General features: G+C 40.3%; 2 protein-coding genes across 3 annotated transcripts in view; both read left to right on the plus strand.

The window, feature by feature from the left end:
• The window catches only part of MAP2K5 (mitogen-activated protein kinase kinase 5), a 280907-nt gene that overhangs the window by 200455 nt on the left and 57835 nt on the right, over positions 1 to 22617 (plus strand). For both annotated transcript variants that reach the window (XM_005893296.3, XM_005893295.3), the window contains 2 exons: positions 16152 to 16178; positions 16490 to 16522. In XM_005893296.3, the coding sequence (XP_005893358.1) occupies positions 16152 to 16178; positions 16490 to 16522 (60 nt within the window). The remainder of the gene's footprint in view (positions 1 to 16151; positions 16179 to 16489; positions 16523 to 22617) is intronic.
• On the plus strand, positions 19531 to 19895 carry LOC102283375 (HIG1 domain family member 1A, mitochondrial). The gene has a single exon (XM_005893294.2). It carries the CDS (start codon positions 19582 to 19584, stop codon positions 19861 to 19863), a length of 282 nt encoding a protein of 93 aa, XP_005893356.1. The 5' UTR covers positions 19531 to 19581; the 3' UTR covers positions 19864 to 19895.

Genomic DNA, 22617 nt, shown 5'->3' on the forward strand with positions numbered 1-22617 from the left:
ACACAATGGTGGGCAATGGTTGGTTTAATGACACCATAATTTAGGGGAAACCAAAGAGATTGCCTGCTAAAAATTGTTGTCCTTCATTCAGACTTTACAACCAGTGCCCTGCATTAGGGCAATAGTAAATCCATTAAGGAGACTTCTCAAGGGTTATGTCGGCTCTGACATTTGAAAATTTGGTAAGCAAGATGCCACGGGAAAGTGAAGATAATATGGATACACATGTGTTTAAGGTACTTTTGCATGTATAAAAATGTACTTCTTTTGGCTACATTTCCTGATCTTAGTTAATAAATTACATCAAAATGACCTGAAGTTAAAAAAAAGGAAAAAAAATCTGAGCAAATAGTGCCCCTGGTATTGTAAAGCTTTGAATGTTTTCACACCCCATTAATTTATTACTTCTCTTTCTTCATCTTTAAATTTCATTTTTTTTTTCAAAAATTCCGACTCCCCGCTGCTGCAGTGATTTTCATCTTGTTGTTAATTTTCCCTGCTCCATATGGAGCTCCAGACATTTCACCTGGAGGCTGTACTAGATTTTGCTGTAGTGATCGTACTTCCGGAGGCCAAAACTGTCATTTAGGGTTCCTGGTGCATCTGTCTGCGCCAGGCTTTTCACTGGCATGGGAGAGTGTGAATAACAAATTGGATGCACCTGAGATTCAGATGATTAGTGTGTTTTGTGAATCTCCACGACTTGTAAGCAGATAGCTCTGGGGGTGGCGGGGAGGGCCGAACATCGACTGTGGGTGAATCTGTACTCACACCTTACATTTGGGGCTTTTCAAGGGAAGTGCAAACATCCTAGGCAGCCTGGGTGCAGAGAGAGTAACAAATATTTCATCCTGCCTTGTCATTGATTAGAAAAGAGCCTTTAATTTCATTTCACCCCATGTTGTGATTAATTTGCATTCTTTGTCAGAAGTTAATGGAGTTTTTTATGGTTCACTCTGAAATCCTTGAAGACATCAGACTTGATCTGATGTTTATACAACCGCCAGCGGAATTTTTTCGTTTGATTGATGGCAAGCTTGATGTTATTCCAAACGGCTTTTTAAGCTGTTTTTAAGAATTATTTGAATAAAATTCAAGCAAGATATTGTTGTAACGATCAAGATTATCTGTTAAAAATCTGTTTCAAATAAAGAAGATGATAAGTAGTAAAAAGGATCAAAAACATGAGATATAGTACATGGTGATGTTATTTGTTAAAATACATAAGAATGGCATTCAAATAAAATATTGCAGTATGTAGAGATCACTTTTATTGAAAAAAAATACCATCATCTGACCAAATAGAATAATTAAGGCCAAGGTAGAAGGAATGTCTGCATCTTTGGGATTAAAAATCTTTACAAGTGGCGATTCTCATTTATTCTGCCACCTTTTGCCACCAGTGTACAGAGTAGAGATCTACTGTTCTTAACTCAGGGAGACAGGGTCTGTCAGGCCTGTTAGCTGAACAAAATGATGACATATTACTTGTCTCAATAAAGAGGCATTCTTAAATCCCAATACAAGTTAAACATAAGTGGATAAGAGGATTTTAAGTGAAAGATATGTATTCTTAATAGTATAATGACTGGACTTTTTCACAAGATAGTACAGAAATGAAAATATCCTGTTCTTAAAAAGCAAAAACACCCCACTTGTTCATGGGTTAGAGGAAGGTCTGTTCACCCCTTGTACACTGTATATCAAAGTATGAAGGAAGCTATGGCGGCATGTGCTCAGAACCCCCTGCTGCTGACCAAGGAAATATGTTTTGCAAATGCTTTTTGATTACTAATACCATTTGTTTGATTGGGGGACTGCCTTGCTTCAGCAGGTTCTGGCTTTGCTGTGACTGCTGCTATTGAGACTTACTCATAGGTCAAAAAGCTACTTATCTGAGCACTTTCACTTAAAACAGATTAATTTATTTGCTGTATCTGAAAGTTTGCTAAGTAATTGGGTGGTTTTAATGGAAGTTACTGCTTTCTGATCCTTGTATTAACATGATCTAAGGTCCTTTTTATTATACGCAATCCATATTATTGACCACAGTTGCCCTGTTTTCATTTAAATGTAAGCAGCTTGTCAAGTAGAAAATATTTCGTTTAACTTGGCTTGGAAACCTGCTATTTTAATATGTGTAAGTTTTTTTTTTTCAATTGACAGACTGTCTTTTAAACATATGTTTATTTTGTAGTAATAAATTGTGTTCTGAATAGAGTATTTTCTCATAATAAAGTAAAAATATATGTTCTTAAAACTATTTTAAAATAGTAAATGTTTTTCAAAAGTTAATGTCAAAATACAAGAGTTTTTACTCCTAATTTTATTCATGTTTTAAATTTCTTTGAGTATATTACTACTGATCCTAACTTTGATAATTTCATGTTGTTTTATATTTATTGTTATATTCACACTATTGCTATCACTATCTTATATATGTATTAATATACTGATTACATCTAGACCAACCTAATATTGCAAAATTAAACCTAAAAAGCTTGCCTTTTTTGAAAAGAGGTGTTCAGAATCTATCCTTTGTTGCATGAACTTTTTGAATTTGAACGTAAAGGATTTTAGTAAATTTAAGTATCCAGTTTTTTCTGTGAGATCTCTAGTCAAAGAGAAAAGTAGCAGGGGGTAATTACCCCAACTTCAAATTATAACCTTTAATTGGCAAGAGTCCAAAAGAGTGATATGTGTGCAGTTTTATTTTTTCAAACAGATTTCTAGCTTACATGTTTTAATTCATTGTTTATTTTCACCCTCACTATTTAGGATATAGACATTTAAAATATACTGACATTTGAAGCCATAAAATCAGATTTTATGTTCCATAAATGCAGAGGTGAAATTTAAGTGATATGAAGATGTTTGCTGATGCACATTTGCTTCTTCCCAGGAATTTTTAAATTGCCTCTGTCAAATTTTTCTCCCAATGCCTATTTCATACTTATAAAGATATTTCATAATTTTATTTGCTTAGCCTATCCTGAAGACGGGAGGTGGGTTCCCAGTATATCTTTAAGATAGAGCAGAAATGGAAGAGAAATCATCCCCCAAATGTGGGTAGCTTAGAAATGTGAAACTTTCAAGATAAATTACTTGTTAATACCTCAGCTAGGTTAGTGATTCCTGTCTTTGTTTTTTTTTAAGGCACTAACCCAATGTTGGTTTGTTTCTATAGCACCTACTAAACTATTTTATGACATACATTTCAGTTTTCTTGAACACGTATTTGTCACTGAGCATCTACTCTGTCCAGGCACTGTGCTAAGCACTGGGAGTAGAGAAATGAAATACGTTGTCCCTGCTATCAAAGCATCTAATGCAGTGGGCAGGAAGAACATAAATCAATGGCAGTTGATATAAAAGGAACCCTACAGGAGATGGTGTGCTCCAGCCTAACGAGTCAGAGGTCAGCTCACTTGAGGAAGCCACGGCTTCACAGGGTGGATGATGCTTGAGCTGAGGCTCTAAGGCTGCTGCTGCTAAGTCGCTTCAGTCGTGTCCGACTCTGTGCGACCCCATGGACTGCAGCCTACCAGGCTTCTCTGTCCATGAGATTCTCCAGGCAAGAACACTGGAGTGGGTTGCCATTTCCTTCTCCAGTGCATGAAAGTGGAAAGTGAAAGTGAAGTCGCTCAGTCGTGTCTGACTCTTAGCAACCCCGTGGACTGTGGCCCACCAGGCTCCTCCATCCATGGGATTTTCCGGGCAACAGTACTGGAGTGGGGTGCCATTGCCTTCTCCCGAGGCTCTAAGGCTAGAAGGATGGAAAAGAACTCCAGGCATTCTAGTCAAGAGAGTCATTTTCTCTATCCTTAAGATAAAGGTCTGACACAGCATGTTGTACTTGGTTTCCTTGCAGTACTTCAACTCAGTAAGTTCACTACTGCTGCTATTACTTTGATCTCCCTCATAGTTTGGGAATTTCCTTAGATGACCTCTAAAGCAACACAAGGAGGGAAAGAAGTAAGAAGGGGAGGGAAGAATGACAGAGGAGAGAGGTACTGTATCAGGATGGAGCCAGCACATGTAGCAGATCCAGATCATGAACTTGGGCTTGAGAATTTCATGACTCCCTTTGAGATGACTGAGAACCAATCTGAGGTCAGAAATCATTACATTTTTAAATTTTTTACTCATTTATTTTGAATTTTTTGTCTGTGCTGGGTCTTCATTGCTGGGTGAGGGCATTCTCTAGTTGCAGGGAGTAGGGGCTACTCTTTGCTTTGGTACATGGGCTTCTTCTTGCAGGGGCTTCCCTTATTACAGAGCACAGGCTTCAATAGTTGCTGCACGCAGGTTCGGTAGTTATGGCTCAAGGGCTCTAGAGCGTGGGCTCAGTAGTTATGGCGCATGGGCTTTCATTTCTCTGAGGCATGTGGAATCTTCCTGGATGAGGGATCGAACCCATGTCCCCTGCATTAGCAGGCAGGTTCTTAACCACTGGACTCCAGGTAAATCTAGAAATCATTGCATTTTAAGGTTTCTACCCCTAAGGTCCAGACTTCCCAGGTGGTGCTAGTGGTAAAGAACCTGCCTGCCAATGCAGGAGACACAAGAGATGTGGGTTCAGTCCCTGGGTCAGGAAGATCCCCTGGAAGAGGGCATGGCAACCCACGCCAGTATTCTTGCCTGGGAAATCCCATAGACAGAGAAGCCTGGTGGGCTACAGTCCCTGGAGTCACAAAACGTCAGATATGACTGAGCACTTAGCCTACAGTCAGTTGGCACATGCCTCTAAGGGGTTCTCTGCCACCCTTTATGAATTTGACTTGGCTAGACTGCTGGGGAGTTGGGGGGGTTGTCATGATCAAATGACCTAATACCTAAGAGAGCCCTTTGAAAAATATAAGTTGGTAAACAAGAGCAAGGTAATATTAGTATTATTTATATTTTCAGAAAGTACTTTAGGGATTTACCCACGTAGCTCTGAAAATATATGACCATGTCTCACTCCAGGTAGGACTAAAATGAATTACTTTTCTGATCCCATAAGAGCCTTCCTTTACAGTCTTTCTTTTTTCAGTTATAATCTATCATTAACAATCAGTCATTAATACATAGAATTATATGCAGAATATAGTAATTTTTAATTCAATAACTGGGGACCATTATTCTTCTACAATTTTTAAATAAGCAGTTTAGCCCAGAAATAGAATTGAAGCTTGAAGTAGAGAATTTGGTGCCCAGTCTGGCTTTTACGAATGACGTCACTGCCTTCTTTCCTTCTGAGACTTGTGGTCTAGAAAGCCGGTCATTTTTTCCCCCTTTGGTTTCATTGGTGCTACTTAATGGTAGCATAGAATTGCAGGATGTGAGGTGATCTTACAATGGTCTAGTCCAACTCATTTACTTTACAGAGGAGAACATGGGGGTCCATAGCTGTTAAATGACTCACTGATGATTACCAGATATTTGGCAACAGAATCAGACTGTCTCCCACTCTGGAGGGCTGGGGTGCAGGGAGAAAGTGAGAAAAGGCACCCAGGGTCTTTGAGCCCAAATGGCTATCCTTATTTTACACACCCATCCACTCAGGTACTGCCTCCAACAGGCGTGTCTTCAGAGATGGAAATTACTGTCCTAGGATGCTCCGTACCTGCTAGGTAATTGCTGATGGATACGGATCCCTGGAGGGAAAGTGGTCCTCAACAGCAGCAGTAACAGCAGCAACAACGGGCAAAGACATCAGCTTTTATTGTACTCCAGTGTTTTATTTAACAACATTCAGTATAGAAAACTTAGGTAGATTTGGAGCGAGAGGCTCATTGGCATCCAAGTTAAAAGGGGGGCAGGCCTGGCCAAGCTTTGTTTGAGTACAGATTACTTTTCAGATGTTTAACAGTTCTGGATTAATGCCTGGGGGCTTGGGAATTCTTCCTCAACTAAAATGTTAGTGATGCTCAGAACCCAACCCTCTTTACTGCCAATGAAACAGACAAGCTAAGTTCATTAAAAAATCAATGAGTTGCCTAAAAGGAGCAAAGAGCTGATTCGATTTAAGCCTGGAGATTGCCCAGGACACACCAGGTGGAAAGAAGGGTCACAGTGACTGCTAGAAGCTAGGAGAGGAGGCAGTTGTCTGTTTATGCACAGAGCCAAGGTATCGAGGGAACCTAAGGCAACCAATTAGAACCAAGTGTGGCCTCTTATGCTATACACTGTCAGGGTCTATAGGTGGTGACCACCATGTAGAGAGGGCAAGGAAGGCTGGGGAATGTGACAGTCTCATGAGGAAGGAAGCTCAGATGAGGAGAGAAAGACCAAAGATGGGAATGGAGTTTGTTTTATTTCCTGTTTAGAAGTTCAGAGAGCATCATTCTGGGCATGAGGAGACCTTGACTAGTTTGGTAAAATACAGTAAACAAAAGAACGTTCCCATCTAAAGGTCTCCCTGCAGCCCCTGCGCTTTGGACAGCCCTGTACCTCCTTGGTAGCCAACTGGAAATGTTCAGTGACTCAGAGCAGAGGTGACCGGGGCACAGCAAGCAACACACCCAGCGAATAACAAGTTAAATCATTGTCAGTATATGGTCTCTGCCCAGTGGCTCATACAACATTTGGCAAACAAGGACTGAAAAATGCTGGGCTAGATACATCTGTGGTCTCCTTTCATTTTTTTATTTTTATTTTTCTTACCACACTACATGACATGTGGGACCTTACCTCCCCAGCCAAGGATCGAACCCATGTCCTCTGCATTAGAAGCACAGAGTCTTACCTTAACCACTGGACCACCAGGGAAGTCCCTGCTTTCATCTTGTATGAGCAGTTTCCTCCTCTTTTCCACACCTTCAGCCACCTTTCTCATCCCCATCTCCTAAATCCTCTCTTAAAATTTATTGAAACTTTATTTTGCCTATATCAAAATATGAGAGGTGTGAACCAAAACTCTGAAACAGAAGTCAAGCTTTCTTTAATTCATTCTAAATCTATGACTTCTTCTCTTTAAATCTATTTTGAATTTACAGTCACGCCAATACGGCATTCGTTAATTGACATGGTTATGTGTGACTGTATTTCAAGGTTTTCTTTTCTTTCCTAATCCAGTAAGAACCACGTATTGGCTGCAATTACAGCTTATCTCAGAATCTCAGCAGGCCAAACCATGTTGTCAGATATATCATATTTGTTTGGGTTTTTTGTTTGTTTGTTTGTTTAAGGAGCAATATGTGGAGTCTTAGCTCACAAAGAAAACCTTCCTTGCAATGCCTGAAAACATGACTTGTTGTGGGCCTCATGGGGAAGCTGTCTTAGAGATTTACAGCATCCTGAATCCATCGAACGATATTTCATACAAATATTCAGTGGCATACAGAGGTGAGTGTACGCCCTGTGCTTAAGTCTCACCTCTGCCGCTAAGTTTCAGGGAACTTAAAAAGTCCCTTTGTTTTTGTGGGCCAGCAAGTACATATCTTACCCATCATCTTGGTCCTAGAGTCTCGTAAAGTGACTGGCAGTAAGATCTTCATACACACATATGAATTGATAATTCAGTCTAATTTTACTTTTTTACATGTTGGCATAGCATGTTTTAGAATCAGAAGAAACTAAGAATCAGTTCACATACTTAGGCTTTAAATTAATAATTTCATCACCTTCCATTGTCCATACTTCCACTCTGCCCTCGCAGCATCAATACCCGAAGAATAAAGCCTTCCAAGGAGACTCGATATTTGTCTTCAGATATTTGAGGATTCTCTGTAAAAAAAAGGATGTGGATTTGCAATGTTAGGAGGATAGAACTGGAATAGGAGGTAGGATGGGCAGTCAGAAAATGCGCGGACTCCCCATTACTGTACGTATTCAAACAGAAACACAATCAGCCGGGGTGTAATGATGGAAGGATTCAAGAGTCAGATGGGGTGGAAGCAGGGTCAGATTAAAGAACCTTTTGGGTGGCTTTCAGACACCAAGTCTATGAGTCTCCTTCAGCCAAATGAAAGACTAATGCATTTTCTGTCAGTTACAAGGGAAAGACCACAGGTAGAAACTTCATCAGACTTGTCTAGATGCTGTAATTAGTTTAATCATCTGCTCATTTTGACTCTCAAATACTCTATCAGTATGAAACAGATAAGAAATAGAAGAGTACAAGAAAGAAGTAATTTTTTTTCCAGCCCAAAACCTATACATTTCTCTGTTTCGCTCCATTGAGCCAACTATGTGATATGGCTATCAAAAATGTGAATACCCTTGTAGCCTCTGTGAGATTCTACCAAGTACAGTGTCCACAATCAGGTGATCTAAGCCAGTGCAAGGTATGTGTTCAGGCATAGGCATTGCACTTCATGAGGAATGTGCCTGTACAGCACCACATTCAGAGAAAGGTAGCTTCAGTGGAGAATGTGAAATCATGCCTGGGTGATTCTTCCAGAAGTTTCTGGTTCAGGTCACAGAAAACCCAGCTCAAAGTTGCCTCGGTCACAGGGGAAATTTATTGAAATACATGACCGAAAAGCTAAGTATTGCTGGTTTTAGGTAGAACCTTATCCAGTAGTTCACTTTGGGCTCTGACCTTAGTAGGCTTCTGCCTTCACAGACCAAGAATGACTATAGAGCTTCTGAGGTGACCTGCTTTTCAGTTTAGACGGGAAGAGCAGGTCTTTTTCCCCTCAAGCAGCCAGAGGCAGTAGGTTTCAGTTTGATTGGACCAGTTTAACTCCCTGAACTTGGGGCGTGTAGGCGATGCCGACTAATTTAAGACTGGGCTACATGCCCCACCTCTAAAGCTGGGGTTGAAGTCATCTTCCCATGAAGCTCATGGGTTACTTAGAGACAAGGGGATGTTTGTTGGCATGCCATTACTAATGGAAGGGAGAAGGATAGAGGCCAGCCAAACATAGCAAATGACCCTAGGAAGAAAATGGGATGTTTGTTGAGGAAAGAAAACATTGTTAAAACATGACAGCCGTTTTGAAATATGTGAAAAGCTGTCTTTAGACTTAATCACTGCAGCTCCAGACCATGATCCTATCTTATAGGAAGACATATTTGAACTCAGAATAAGAACAAATTTCCTAACAATTCAAGCTACCCAAGATAGAATCATTGGAATCCTGGCACTGGAAGTCTTCAAGCAAAGACAGGATGGCTGTCTGTCAGAAAAATTATAAAGCTAATTTCTATGTGAAACAAGGAATTAGACTAGGTGACCTCTAACAGCGTTCTGGATTCTGTGGCATGTGGAGGATTTAACCTAATAGAGATGCATCCTAATGAAAAACCCTTTCAGATATTTTGCCACACTAACGAAGATCATGGCATCTGGTCCCATCACTTCATGGGAAATAGATGGGGAAACAGTGGAAACAGTGTCAGACTTTGTTTTTTGGGGCTCTAAAATCACTGCAGATGGTGACTGCAGCCATGAAATTAAAAGACGCTTACTCCTTGGAAGGAAAGTTAGGACCAACCTAGATAGCATATTCAAAAGCAGAGACATTACTTTGCCAACAAAGGTCCATCTAGTCAAGGCTATGGTTTTTCCAGTAGTCATGTATGGATGTGAGAGTTTGACTATTAAGAAAGCTGAGCGCCGAAGAATTGATGCTTTTGAACTGTGGTGTTGGAGAAGACTCTTGAGAGTCCCTTGGACTGCAAGGAGATCCAACCAGTCCATCCTAAAGGAGATCAGTCCTGGGTGTTCATTGGAAGGGGTGATGTTGAAGCTGAAATTCCAATAGTGTGGCCACCTGATGCGAGGGGCTGACTCCTTAGAAAAGACCCGGATGCTAGGAAAGATTGAGGGCGGGAGAAGAAGGGAATGACAGAGGGTGAGATGGTTGGATGGCATCACCGACTCAATGTACATGAGTTTGGGTGAATTCCGGGAGTTGGTGATGGACAGGGAGGCCTGGCGTGCTGTGGTTCATGGGGTCGCAAAGAGTCAGACACGACTGAGCGACTGAACTGAACTGATAGCAGATTTATTTGACCATAAAAAGTAGAATGGTCAACAGGCCTTTCTCAGAAAAAGCAACACCTCCTCCTTCCCCTCCCCCCCCCACACACAGAGAACAGATATTCTTAAACTAAGACCACACCTTTTTTTGTAGCAAAGAAAACAGTTTGATGTAGCAGACATCTCAGATCTTCTTTGAAACGGAAGTACTCAGTGGACTCCTCGGCCAGACCTTGTACTGTGAGGGAAAAAGTTGGTTTTTGCAGCTCACATTTGTCATGTTGAATTATGATTCTCAGCTCCTGCTTTTCTCACAGAATTTAGGTCTGAATATTGAAATTCTCATTTATTTGCCCCGGAAATGATTGACTCTGGCTCCTGCACCCCTGGGTAGGGAGGACATGAGCTGTGTCAGTTTTAAATACACAAGAGATAAAAGAGCACAGGCCGTCAGGTCCTTTTCTTCCTGCCCGCTGACCGGCGGACCCGGCACGTGAAAAATAGCTGCACTGCACCTTGCTGCTCCAGCTGTTGTGTGTCGTGTGGAAATGCGTTGTCCTTGATGCTCGGGACGCAGTAAGAGCCAAGTGATCTAATTTATGGCTGTGATGATTTTCTGCCTGGTCCCATCTGAGCTGTGCCCTCCTCTAGGCACCTTAGAGCCTTTCTGTTGGCCCCAACTGTTTGTCAAATTCAGGGATATCTATTTTGAACTTTTCAAAACTGGTCACTCCAGAATGCAGCACCCTGGCCCAAGTTCAGGGTGTGAGGCAGGGAGAGCGTGCCAGTGAGTGGATCTTAGGACACGGGGATCACAGTGACCTCTTATAGTTTACTGAGTGACCCCTCACTGAGTCCTCTTATCACTCATGTTTAAGTCATTTATTTGTATTTAAATAAGTGATATAACTTACTTTTTGTTTTTGTTTTGTTTTGTCCTAACAAGCTATGCTGATAGATTCACAGGCATGATTAGAGCTTGAACAAGGACAGAGATTGATGAATAGGGGAGATAGAGCACAAGTGAACTATATTTGTTCATTTTATATTGCTAGAAATAATATGTTTTATTCGTTTATTTTATCTCATAATACATTCAGTTAATCTGAAAATATCAGTTTGCCAAGATTCCCATTTACAGTTAACTAGGGTAAATTTTGTCCTGTTCCTTCTCAAAAAAACCAGCACTTTGTTTAGGCACTTTTATTTTAAGTTACCAAGCATTGTGTATTCAGTTTGTAAGGGATTCCCCTGGTGGCTTGGAGGTAAAGAATCTGCCTGCAATACAGGAGAGCAGGTCAGATCCCTAGGTCAAGAAGATCCCCTGGAAAGGAAATGGGCAACCCACTCCAGTATTCTTGCCTGGAAAATCCTATGGACAAAGGAGCCTGATGGGCTACAGTCCATGGGGTCACAAAGAGTCAGACAGGACTCAGCAACTCAGCAACAGCAATAACAATTCAGTTTGTGGTCATGTGAAAGTGATATTTTTCTCTCTCTCTGAGGGCTTTTTGAGATTTGGGCACTTTTTTTTTTATAATTTCTGATGGGTTGGAGGTGATGCGACTCCATTTCAGCACTCAGCACAATACCAGGTATAGTCAGACTGAATGTCTGTGTTAGTTCACCCTCCAGTAGGAAAAACATCTGTGCCTGAGTGGGAGACTCCAGGGGCGGGATGGATGCTTGGGCCCCTCTAGCTTATCTTTTCTGGACAAGAGCCCTAAGCCTAGTGAAAGGAGGGAGCTTCTGAAGCCATGAGAATCAGACAGGAATTCCAGGAATCTTTCTGATTCCAAAGCTTATGCATTCCCCCTCCCTTACTAGTTGCCTCATGAGTCAGCAGTCAATTCAAAGCCAGGTTCGGTGACCTTGGGCACTTTTCCCCTCTGAGCCTCAGTTTCCCTAACAGCAAAATGAGTAGATTAAACTAGGTCTCAGAGGTCCCCATCTATTTAAAAAAAAAAAAAAAAAGGGTCGTCTTTCTTCATTTAGAATATAAAATCTGTTTGCTATAATACTTGTTTATATTAATATTTAGCCAGAGTTCTAGCTTAGTGCATCTGATTTGAAAAGAGAGCCCTTGCAAAATAACTACAGTTCTTAAAATTTGACGTTTAAAAAGAGAATAGAGTTCAGCATCAAAAGCTAGAATGTGATACCAGGAGCACAACAGATAAAAACGGTATTCTTTTAAAATTCCAGCCGTATGATTTAATTTTATATTTCTTTTTTTTTTCTTGCTATTTAAGAGAAAATAACACAAGCTTGAAAAGCAGTAAATATGTAAAGAGAAAATTTGTCAACTGATATTGGAAGATCTGACCCAGGTCACATATAAATCTCTCCGACAAGAGCTGCAGGGCAAGCCATAATTTCAGAGAGTAAAAGAGAAAATGAAAGCTCAAGCTGGTATCTTCTCTAAGTTCCATAGGTGGATTCATTTTAGTTTTCTGCTTGTGCTTCTGAATATAATGTAAAAGGGCTGGTAGCAAGGTCTGTCTACCATCGTGTGTGTAAAAAGTACCTCTCAGAGACAGAAGCATAATGAGAACCTTCCAAAGTTGCTTTTTTATCACCAGAGTCATTGACTAAATAATTGAGGCCCCGTAAGTAAACTTTTGCATCGGTAATTTCCTTTCCAGGTTCATTTTCCAGATTCACAGGTCATATTACAGGAGCTTTTTAAATTGCCAGCTGTATGGTCCTCTCAAGGAAATATAAGACCCAACTGATATTTAGGCCTGCCTGTTGTGAAGTCATTCTTCCTCATTTAGACACATAAAGGTCTGTCTTATGTTAGAATGAGGCATCCCCTGTTAGTGTAGCTTAAAATCTTGGATCTAATAGCTGATGAACAGAAAAAAAAAAGCTATGCCCAGAAGAGAGGAGAGGTTTATCTAACTAGTGTTTCAAAATGCTGCTGGTTCTAGAAACTGATAAGCAAAGTCTATGACTGGAGCAATTATCGTTCTGTTCTTTGTCCCCAATTATTAGTTAGACATGGAAAACTCAGTATGAGCAAAATGTGTAGGCAGGAAGGCGGACTTGGACAAGTTAAGTTATAAACAGCATCTCATATGTTGGGAGGTACAGGCAGTACATCAGCCCTAACAATGTTATTGTGTCCCTCTGAACTCTGCTCTCGGAGCTAAGCATTTGGAAGGCAGACCCAGAATAAAGAGAGGCATTCACGAAGCTAACATTTTATATTGAGAACCCTTAGTACCCCTTTTAATGTGCTATAAAACCAGGGGCTTCGCTTTTTCATGAACTGTGTGCAAACGCAGAAGCAGTGACTGGAGGTTGACTCTGTTTGGGTCTGTTTTATGGTTGCCGCGCCTGTACAGTAATGTGATCTTGAAAAAGGTAAACAACAAAGAGTTTAGCAGTGAAAAATACGCCTAATATAAATACAGCCAAGTACATGGCACTTCAGAATTTGAAAAATATGACCCTGGCGTTAAATTTTCTGGTGGAATTAACAGAGGAACAGAATATAGCATTTAAGGCCATATATCTGAGACAGAGAAAGGAGATAATACATCTAACTCTATGGTCTATGTGGCATTCATATAAAAAAAAGCACAGTAGCTTTATTTAATTGAGAAAATGAATCAATTACAATGATGTTGCATCATCAGATTCTTGTGAAATAGAAGATATAAGTCACTGCATTGTGTAACAGTGTTAAAAAGTAATTGAGTATCTTAAGCATTTTGAATCAATTTCAGGTACTGGCACTGCTACCTTAATACAAAATTTATGAAGATGATTTCATATAATATGTTGCTATCAAAACCGTACAATAAAACTTGGTAACAATGTCTCTCTTTAAAAACCTGGGCGAAACAGTATGGTTATAAGATCATAAAACAGACTTTTGATATTGCTATTTCTCCTTTTCTTGTAGTAAAGAGAAAACGTTAAAAGAGTACAGTTTTAAGTGGTCTTAAACCATGCTTTTAACCCAAAGAATAGGGCAAGGTGGAGACTTCTTCCTAGGTCTCAGTCTATGAGGAAAATTCCATTTAGTTCACACAATGGATGTTCCTGGAAACCATGTCTCACAATCCATCGCTGAATTCATTTTGAAACATATCACTTAAAATGTTTTCCTTGGAGAATTTGTAATCCCCCTGACTGCTGGAAATTTGTGGAAAAACATTGTCTTTGATGTCAAAAATGGTTTTCTAATTCTGTGTTCATTACAAATAAGTCTCTTGTTGGAAGTAGATATATCTCACTAAGAATGCTGGGGGCGTGGGTAATCTATGTGTACTTTAAAAACTACAGTTGGCCCTTGAACAACAAAGGGGTTCATCTGGGTTTAGTTTAGTTGGCCCCCCATGTCTGAATATCTGAGGTTCCTTCACATCCATGGATTCAACCAACCATGAACCATTGAGTGCTGTAGTATTTACTAATGAAAACTAGCCTCGTGTAAGTGGGCCTGCACGTTTCAAACCCGTGTCGTTCAAGGACCAACTGTAAAAGCAAGCACCAAAGATATCTCATAGGAGAATTTGCCTGGGGTTTTCATGATGTTTTTAAAGGTGCTGTGGCTTTTTACTAAAATCCTAACCACTCCAAGGTGCTAGTTAAGAGCTGTATTCCTTTTTAATGTAAACATTTCCCTGCAGATCCTTATACAGAAGAACACACTGACTAGAGGAATAAGAAGGCACAGTAATTCATGACAGTATTCAGTAGGAACTACCAAAGTAGACTAAGACCCAATCCACCTCAGATGGAAGTTTCAGGGAGTTGTGCCTGGGGAGGGCATGATGCGGAGCCAAGAGCAGGAAAGAGAGGATACCATGTTCAGTTAAGATAACACATGGGAAAGCACTTTTTAAAACACTCAAGCACTGGGTGGGAGGGTCTGCTGACCAGCCATAGGGATGCAAAAGAAATGAAGAAATATGGCTTCTGCCCTGGAGAAGCTTAACAGTCCAGTTGAGAAGAACCCGTGTGCCCAAACTGATAATTTATCAACTTTACCATGCCAAATATAAACACATGTGAATCCAGTTGTTTTTAAGGAATGCTGTGATGTAGGCGGATATGATGCTGGAAAGAAGGGAGCATGGGAGAGGCCCCAGAACAACCACAGCCAGATCCTGAGGCCTTGGGCCTGCCCCAACCTCTGGGAGGCCCAGTTTTTCCCATCATAGAGTAGAGATGACCATCCTTGCCAGACTCAGGATGGTTGTGCAATCTAATGATAATGTGTATGTGAAAGAACTTTTAAAGGCACCATTAAAAGCATATAAAAAACTATTAATTAATTTACCTATATTTTACCAGCTTGTTAAAGCACAGTCTATCCCAGCAAATAACTGACCCCTCAGTAATTACATATAAGCCCTGAAATTTTCCTCCTTAGGAAAACTAATACCTGGGACTCCATTTGCATTGAGTTTGTAGTAACTGTAAGGCAGTTTTTTTAGGGGGGTGGTTGGAGGAGGAGGGACACTTAAGTGTTTAATACTTTAACTACTAAGTGGATGTTTTATTAATTTAGTGACTTTCTAAGAGATGTGGTTTATCGGTGTTAGCTGTGTGAGCATCCTGCCTCCAGAACAGGCATTCCTCTTTGACTCAGCTCTCTTCCCCTAAAAAGCAGTGTTAAAACTTGCGTGCATTTGATTTTCCCAGAAAGCATTGCTGCCCTGGAAACAGGCTGGAGGAACTTTGGAAAAGGTGGAGTCCTCACCCACTCTTGAGTCAGAGGCAAATACTTCAACCACATAATTAAAGTTTTCTTCACAAAATAGGGGATTGTGAGCAGACACTGGCAGGAATCCAAAATTCTAATTTCTGACTATGATTTAATTTCAATTTTAAATAAATCGGTTTTTAATTTAAAAAGAGTGAGCTTCATAACATTAGCAATGATTGCAACATTAAGCCCAGTGTTCACAATCTAGCAATATAAAACATTATTTATATCTGAATCGTAAACAGCCTTTTGAAATGGATTATGGTTTTTCTCCCTATTCTAATACAACCTGGAGGGTACTAAAAAGTGTTGTGTGAAATTAACATTCTGCTGACTTTCGCCTATAAATGAGAAGCGAGCTATTAACATTTGTGTATTTTCATTATGTAAATTGTGTTAACACATGCCCACAAATTGCCACCAGCAATGCAATAATTTTCTCTCAGTGATCATAATGTGTCCAAGTGAGTCATTTTGATTATGACATGCTAATTACATATTGCCTTTTTTCAGATTCAGAAAAACCAGGGATCTTTAATGGTAAGCTTTATGAGTTCAGAAAAAAATTCACTTTTCTTTTTCCTGATGGCTGCTTCCTTTGCATGCTTGAATGCCTTGTTTTAAACTTAGCAAATTGCATTTTGAAGAAAATGCAAACCTTTAACTGCCTGTATTAGATTAGGTACCATTAGAAATAATAGAACATCCTGAGCATCAATGTTTTTATAAGAGTTTGCTGTTGTTGATTAATCTTGCTATATTTTATTGCATTAATGATTTTTTCTTTCCACTCCACTGTAAAGATATTGCATAGAGGCTAATACTTTTTCCTCTCTTCTTTCCCATTGCAGCCTCTCCAGCTTCTGCAGTGCATTGTTGATGAGGTGAGGCATCGTCTTATGTGCTTTCACTCCTAAAGTCATTCCTAATGGTGTGGAAAGCTTATATTTTGTTTCCTAATGAAGCACAGTGCCCAACATCCTCAGAGCAAGTTGTGTTGTATGGCTCTGAGCTGTGTTACGTGAACTGGCCTTGTCCTGAATCCCGCTCTTCTGATGCCGGCTGAGGATCTCTGCCAAAACAGACTATCCTACAGGCTGGTCCTTGCGGGTATCAGAAGCCCTAAAGACAAAACATGATAATATTAATTTATCCTCTCTCTGGCCAGATGGGGATGGAGCCGGAAATTAAAGTGGTACCATTTTTTTTTTCTGTAACAGATATTTAAAGTCATTCAGTAGACAAGGGTCAGAGTTGAACAGCAGAAATAAGCTGGATAAAATTTGTCCTCCTTGCTTTACTTACCCAAAGCATAGCAGAGTGACAAAAGCGTTGAAAAGCTCTAGGTCAACAATTCAGCTTTAATTCCTCATTAGGCATTTCCCCTGAACATACTCCTGACTTTTTGTGCTTGTAACTGGTATTCTCACATGTTAAGTCACCCTACCTCTGATCATCCTTATCCATCAAGTTTCACTGTCCCTTTGCCTTCATGGAGTTAAGCTACCTGAATTTCATTCTCAGTCAGCTTTCTACTTTTGACTCTGACTTTGAATTCCTTTTTTTCTGTAAATTAGCAGTCTTATGGTATACACGATTCCAATTAAGAAACATTGATGTTTTGTAGAAACAGTTTTTCTGGGCTTGGGCTCGCCTGCTAGCAGTGTTTATTTTTTAAACTTTAATTTTACAATATTTGAAATGCCTGTAGTGAAGGCGATAAATGTTTCAGATAGGAAAGTTCGAAAGAAAAAAAATCGTAATTCATAATTATTCCTCTCAATTAAACATCTGTATAACCAGTTATGAGATTTGGGAGAAAAAATAAAGATCCTCCTAGGAAAAAAACAAACACATACACATATCACAACAATAGTAAGAATGGGCTCCAGCATCCTTAATGGCTGCATCAGTCAGTCCATATATCCCATGCAAGCCATAAACCATGTTAGTGCAAAAATGAAGGCACCATCCGGAAACAAATGGAGGCCCCATTATCTCAAATATCAGACAGACCTCCTGGATCTAACAGCTCATCAATGTCTTCTGTCATCTTAGATTCTGAAGGCCTCCCATCCCCATCAGAATTCTCCTAATTAAACTGATTTTCCTGAGCTCCCCCTTCAGGATTGCTTAGGAAAGTGTCCCGGGAAATTTGGCCTACCCAGTCAAGTGCGCAGCCTGCCACATTTCCTGGGCTCTACTGTTCTTGGTCTGCCAGACTCTTGGGCATCAGAACATTCAGGTACAGATATATTCTCCAATAATACAGGTATTGCTGGAGCGCTCACTTGAAGATTTTCTGGATCAAGTGGATATTTGTATTCCTTATTTAAAGTAGCAGTGATTGCTATTAAATGTAAAATATTTTACTTGTTTGAGTTGGGCAAAATCTTGAGACTTTTGAAATCATCATAGGGAGATTTTCTAAGGAGAGAAGGTCTATGTGATGAAGGACAATAGCTTATAACTTAAATAGTATGTTTTTCTTTATAGTGCTTCTTCCTCAGGTGAGAGAAAACTGTAACTTAAGACATCTAAAAACATTGATATCTTTTTTTATGAAGACTTGGGAAATTCACATATATCTTTAAAACAAACGGAAGTTGATCTTGGAACCAGCTGATGGTTGGTAATAAGAGTATTAGGAATGAGTTGGCCAGATGACCTGCCTTAGGCAAGGTGCTTCATAGCTTCTAAGAAAGGAGGGTTTGGTGGGATCCTTTCATTACTGTGCTTGTCCCACGGTTGTTAGATTTCTCATTGCTGTAAAACAGTGCTTCTCAAAGGGTATGGGTAGTTCAAGGACTAACTACATCAGGATTATCTAAGACAGTTGTTTAAAATGCAGACTCTTGGACCTAAATCACTGAATTTGACCTTCTAGGAACGGAGCCCAGGAATCTACATTTTCCTAGCTTCCCAAGTAATTTTGCACAATAGAGTTTGAGAACCTCTTCTATTAATATAATGGCTAAGTCTGCCCTTGTGGATCCCAGAGGACAATTAACTATCTATCTTCATTTACATCTGACATTTAGGGCTTCTATTTCTGAGTCAGTATAACCAGCCAGGATTTGAACCATCTTGCTCCTTGGGTATGGAATATACCGCATTATAAAATGGCTCTCCAATGAGCCTATACTGTTTCTCTTAGGAAAAAATTAACAATCAAAAAGGACCACCATCAAAGGAATGTAATTCAGATAAGATGGGTATATTTGGAGTCATGTACAAAATAGCTAATAAGCAAAGCCCAGTGTAATGTACTTTATTTATTATTATGTGGCTGTCCCTTGACCTCCTAGCATGGCCTGGCAAAGAATGAAGAAGTAATAAAACAACATCATGTGGATAGGAGGTGGTGCTAGAGTGGCCAGGGGTAAACCTCAGGAGTTGGGAGTCAGGAGATGGAATTGTGGGACAAAGCGAGTTAGCCATTTTAGATCCAGATAGAAGACAACAAAAGTTAAACCAGAGGAGTAAGAGCCATGAACATGAAATTTGAACCACAGAATAGGAACTGGAAGGGTAGCCAAAGAACCAGGAGGGCGGCGGGGGGAGGGGGGTGCAGTTTATCCAGCTTGGACCTGGCTAACTCAGCATGTGAGTGCTGTCTTAGAGTCACCGTATTTGCCTCAGAGTTGCTTCTCTCAAAAGAACTTTTTACTGTAAAACTTATAACGAGGTCCACTGCAAGTCCTTGAATGCCTGAGTTGTAAAGTACTGCAGTTTGCTGTCAGTCTTGTGTGTCTGTGTGTGCCGTGTTGCCTTGGCCATCTGATGTCTTTGGGAGATAAGGGGGCCCTTACTGTCAAGGTAACTGATAACTGCTTTAAGCTCTGACATCAGTGAGAAAATGTGCACTTTTAGAAAGAATGTTTCTGAGAATATGGTAGGAACCTGAAACATCTTGAAGTTGTCTGAAGAGTCTTCAATCACTATGTCAAGCGACACAGATATTTCTCTTTCTTCATATGATGAAGATCAGGGATCTAAACTTATCCGAAAAGCTAGAGAGGCACCATTTGTCCCCATTGGAATGGCAGGTTTTGCAGCAATTGTTGCATATGGATTATATAGATTGAAGAGCAGGGGACATACTAAAATGTCTGTTCACCTGATCCACATGCGTGTGGCAGCCCAAGGCTTTGTTGTGGGAGCAATGACTCTTGGTATGGGCTATTCCCTGTATCAAGAATTCTGGGGGAAACCTAAACCTTAGAAGAGGAGATGCTATCTTGGTCGTCTTGGTGGTGCTTGCTTTAGTTAGACATCTCATATTGAGGTTATATGTTTATGCTGAAAATAAATTGTTTGAGTCAGACAAGAACATGGTAATTTGAAAATTGGCCTCCTTTCTTGCAGACTTGATTTGCCTGGTGACCAAGTTACTGGTGACTAGTTCACTAGCTAGGTCATTCAGGGGAGTCAGACCAGCACAAAAGAAACATGTCACTTTTAAATACACTTGATAGTGGTACCTGTCCACCTTCTTAAACTCTTCTGTTGAAATTAGTTCTAAAGAAGACAACATGTCAATCCTGAAAATGCTCCCAGTTGCTGCAGAATATCATATGCTTTTGATGTAATGTAGGAATCCTATTTACCCCAGTTAATGTAACTTTCTGACGGCCTTGTGGACTGAGTACTGTTTTAAGGGCTGGTTGGCTCTTGAGGAACCCTTTCAGAACAGTGCATGGAATACAACATTATAAACCTCCCTGCAAGTCTGTGTGTGTTTTTAAACCAAAACTAAAAAGCTGGTAACAGAGCCACTTTGAAGTAGTATTTATTTTAGAATCATAAACATGAGAGTAACTTAACTTGTGGATCCCTTTTAGCTCTTTAGTAATTGCAGAATTATATTTTGCTGCTGTTATATTAGAATAATTTTAAATTATTTTGAAACATGTATTTTAAGTGCTAATGCAAAGGTAAATGAAAAACACTTTTTAAATGTGTGCAGTATGTTTATTTTCTCCAAAAGTATCAACTAAATAAAATCCCTACAATGGAAGTCATTGACGAGCAAGCTGGTTTGGTCAGACATTATACAAACTTTGGTATATCACAGAATGCTTTGTTGTACTTGTGAATTCTCGTCTAACCTGAATTTACATTCCATGGTGATAACATGGTAAATGTAGTGTTATTAAAGTAAATGAACACATAAAAAAAAAAAGAAAGAAAGAATGTTTCTAAAATGTTTTTGCTTTTGGCACCCTATTGATAAAGTGTGGTGCGTTCCATTTTTCACTGATATAAAGGTTTCATTGTATCGTAACCTTTTCTTGATGACTCAGGTCCATGTTTTGAACACAGCACTGAACTAAACTTTGATGTATTGATGTCCTATAGGGTTATAGAATTGTGGGGATCCTGCCTTTCTCTTTTAGTGAATTTCCTAGCCATTTTGCCTGTGTTATTTTGCTTTGGCACTCAGCAGTATGCTTGGGCTTTTTGAGGTGTATAGAACCATTTGCTCCCAGACTAAATGGCCCTACAAGGATATGCTGATCTGCTTCATGCTTTTCTTGTGTTCTCTCTTGTGATCACCTCTGTTTTCTGTGGTGACTTGACTTGTTAGTGACTACTAACATTCTTGTCAGTGACTCCTTGTTAGCCTGATGATCTGATCATCTTGTCTTCAGTCTTTACACTCCTCACAGTGACTGATAGCAAAACTGAAAGGTATCAAATGAAATTGGATACCCAAGTGCTATGTGTAAGGTCAAACACACTCATCTGAGAAGAGCAAATAAGACTGATGAAGTAAAATGAGTGGACATGTGTTCATTCATTTCAGCAGATAGTTCTCAAAAGTGCCGACTGTATACTAGCCCAAGTTGACCAGACCATGCTCAGGACAGCCTCCAAGACCAGAGGGAACTGGGCTTCTGGGCAAGGCTCCCAGGTCAACTGCAAATTAGGTGAGTCAGGGTAGAAAGGCAGAGGCACAGTCGCAGATCCTGGGCCAATGCGGTGTGCCAGGACCCAGGAGGCTATGTAGCCATCCAGAGCTCTCCCTAGCACCTGGGCTCCCAGTTTGACTGGCAACAAAGGACTGGCCACACTGGTGATGGTAGATGGGAACAGAGAGGTGATAGCTGAGTCACCGAAATCCAGGGCTGGCTGGAGCCAGCCAGGAAATCAGTGAATTGAGGTGCTGGAAACTACAAAGACTGAAGTGGGCACTTCCCCCGTGAGCCTACCCAGCCACAGACTTGGAAAAGATAATGGTGCGGAAATGAGTAATTATGCTTCCGCATAGGGTGAGTACTGTACAACCCAGAAACAGGAGGGTTTGTTCTACCAGAAGAGTATGTGTTCTGGGGGTAGATTAAGAGAGGGCCTTGAGGAGACGTGGCATTTAAGCTAGGTCCTAAAGCATGAATAGAAGTTCACAAGGTCCAATGTCAGACAGAAGGGCTTGAAACTGTCTGGCAAGTCATTTTTGAGTTCACAGATGTATTTCATAATGTTCAGGATATCTAAAATATGACAGCCAGAAAAAAAATGGATTATTACTCTGAGTATATATATATGTATTTCAAGCATATTACAGCTAAAAATAAATTTCTCTCTAACATCTGTAGGTGCTCAGCAGGACAGTTAACAAATTTCTGATATATACCTCTGTTTACTTATTCCTTTTACTAGGAAAAAGTGAATTCCTGTAAGTCATGATCAGAAGTATCTTCTACATAATAGGTTATAAAATCAACACAAAAAAATTGGTTGTGAGACTCCTCTGCTGGTCCAGTGGTTAAGACTCTGCCTGCCAGTGCAGGGGACATGGGTTCAATCCCTGCCTGGTCCAGGAAGATTCCACATGCCACAGGACATCTAAGCCCATGCGCCACAACTGCTGAGCCTGTGGTCCAGAGCCCACGAGCCGCAACTACAGAGCCCTCATGACAGACCACTGCAGCCTTAGAGCCTTAGAGCATGTGCTCCGCAACAAGGGAAACCACAC

The sequence above is a fragment of the Bos mutus genome, chromosome 10, assembly GCF_027580195.1.
Source record: "Bos mutus isolate GX-2022 chromosome 10, NWIPB_WYAK_1.1, whole genome shotgun sequence".
In the NCBI taxonomy this organism is placed as follows: Eukaryota; Metazoa; Chordata; class Mammalia; order Artiodactyla; family Bovidae; genus Bos; species Bos mutus.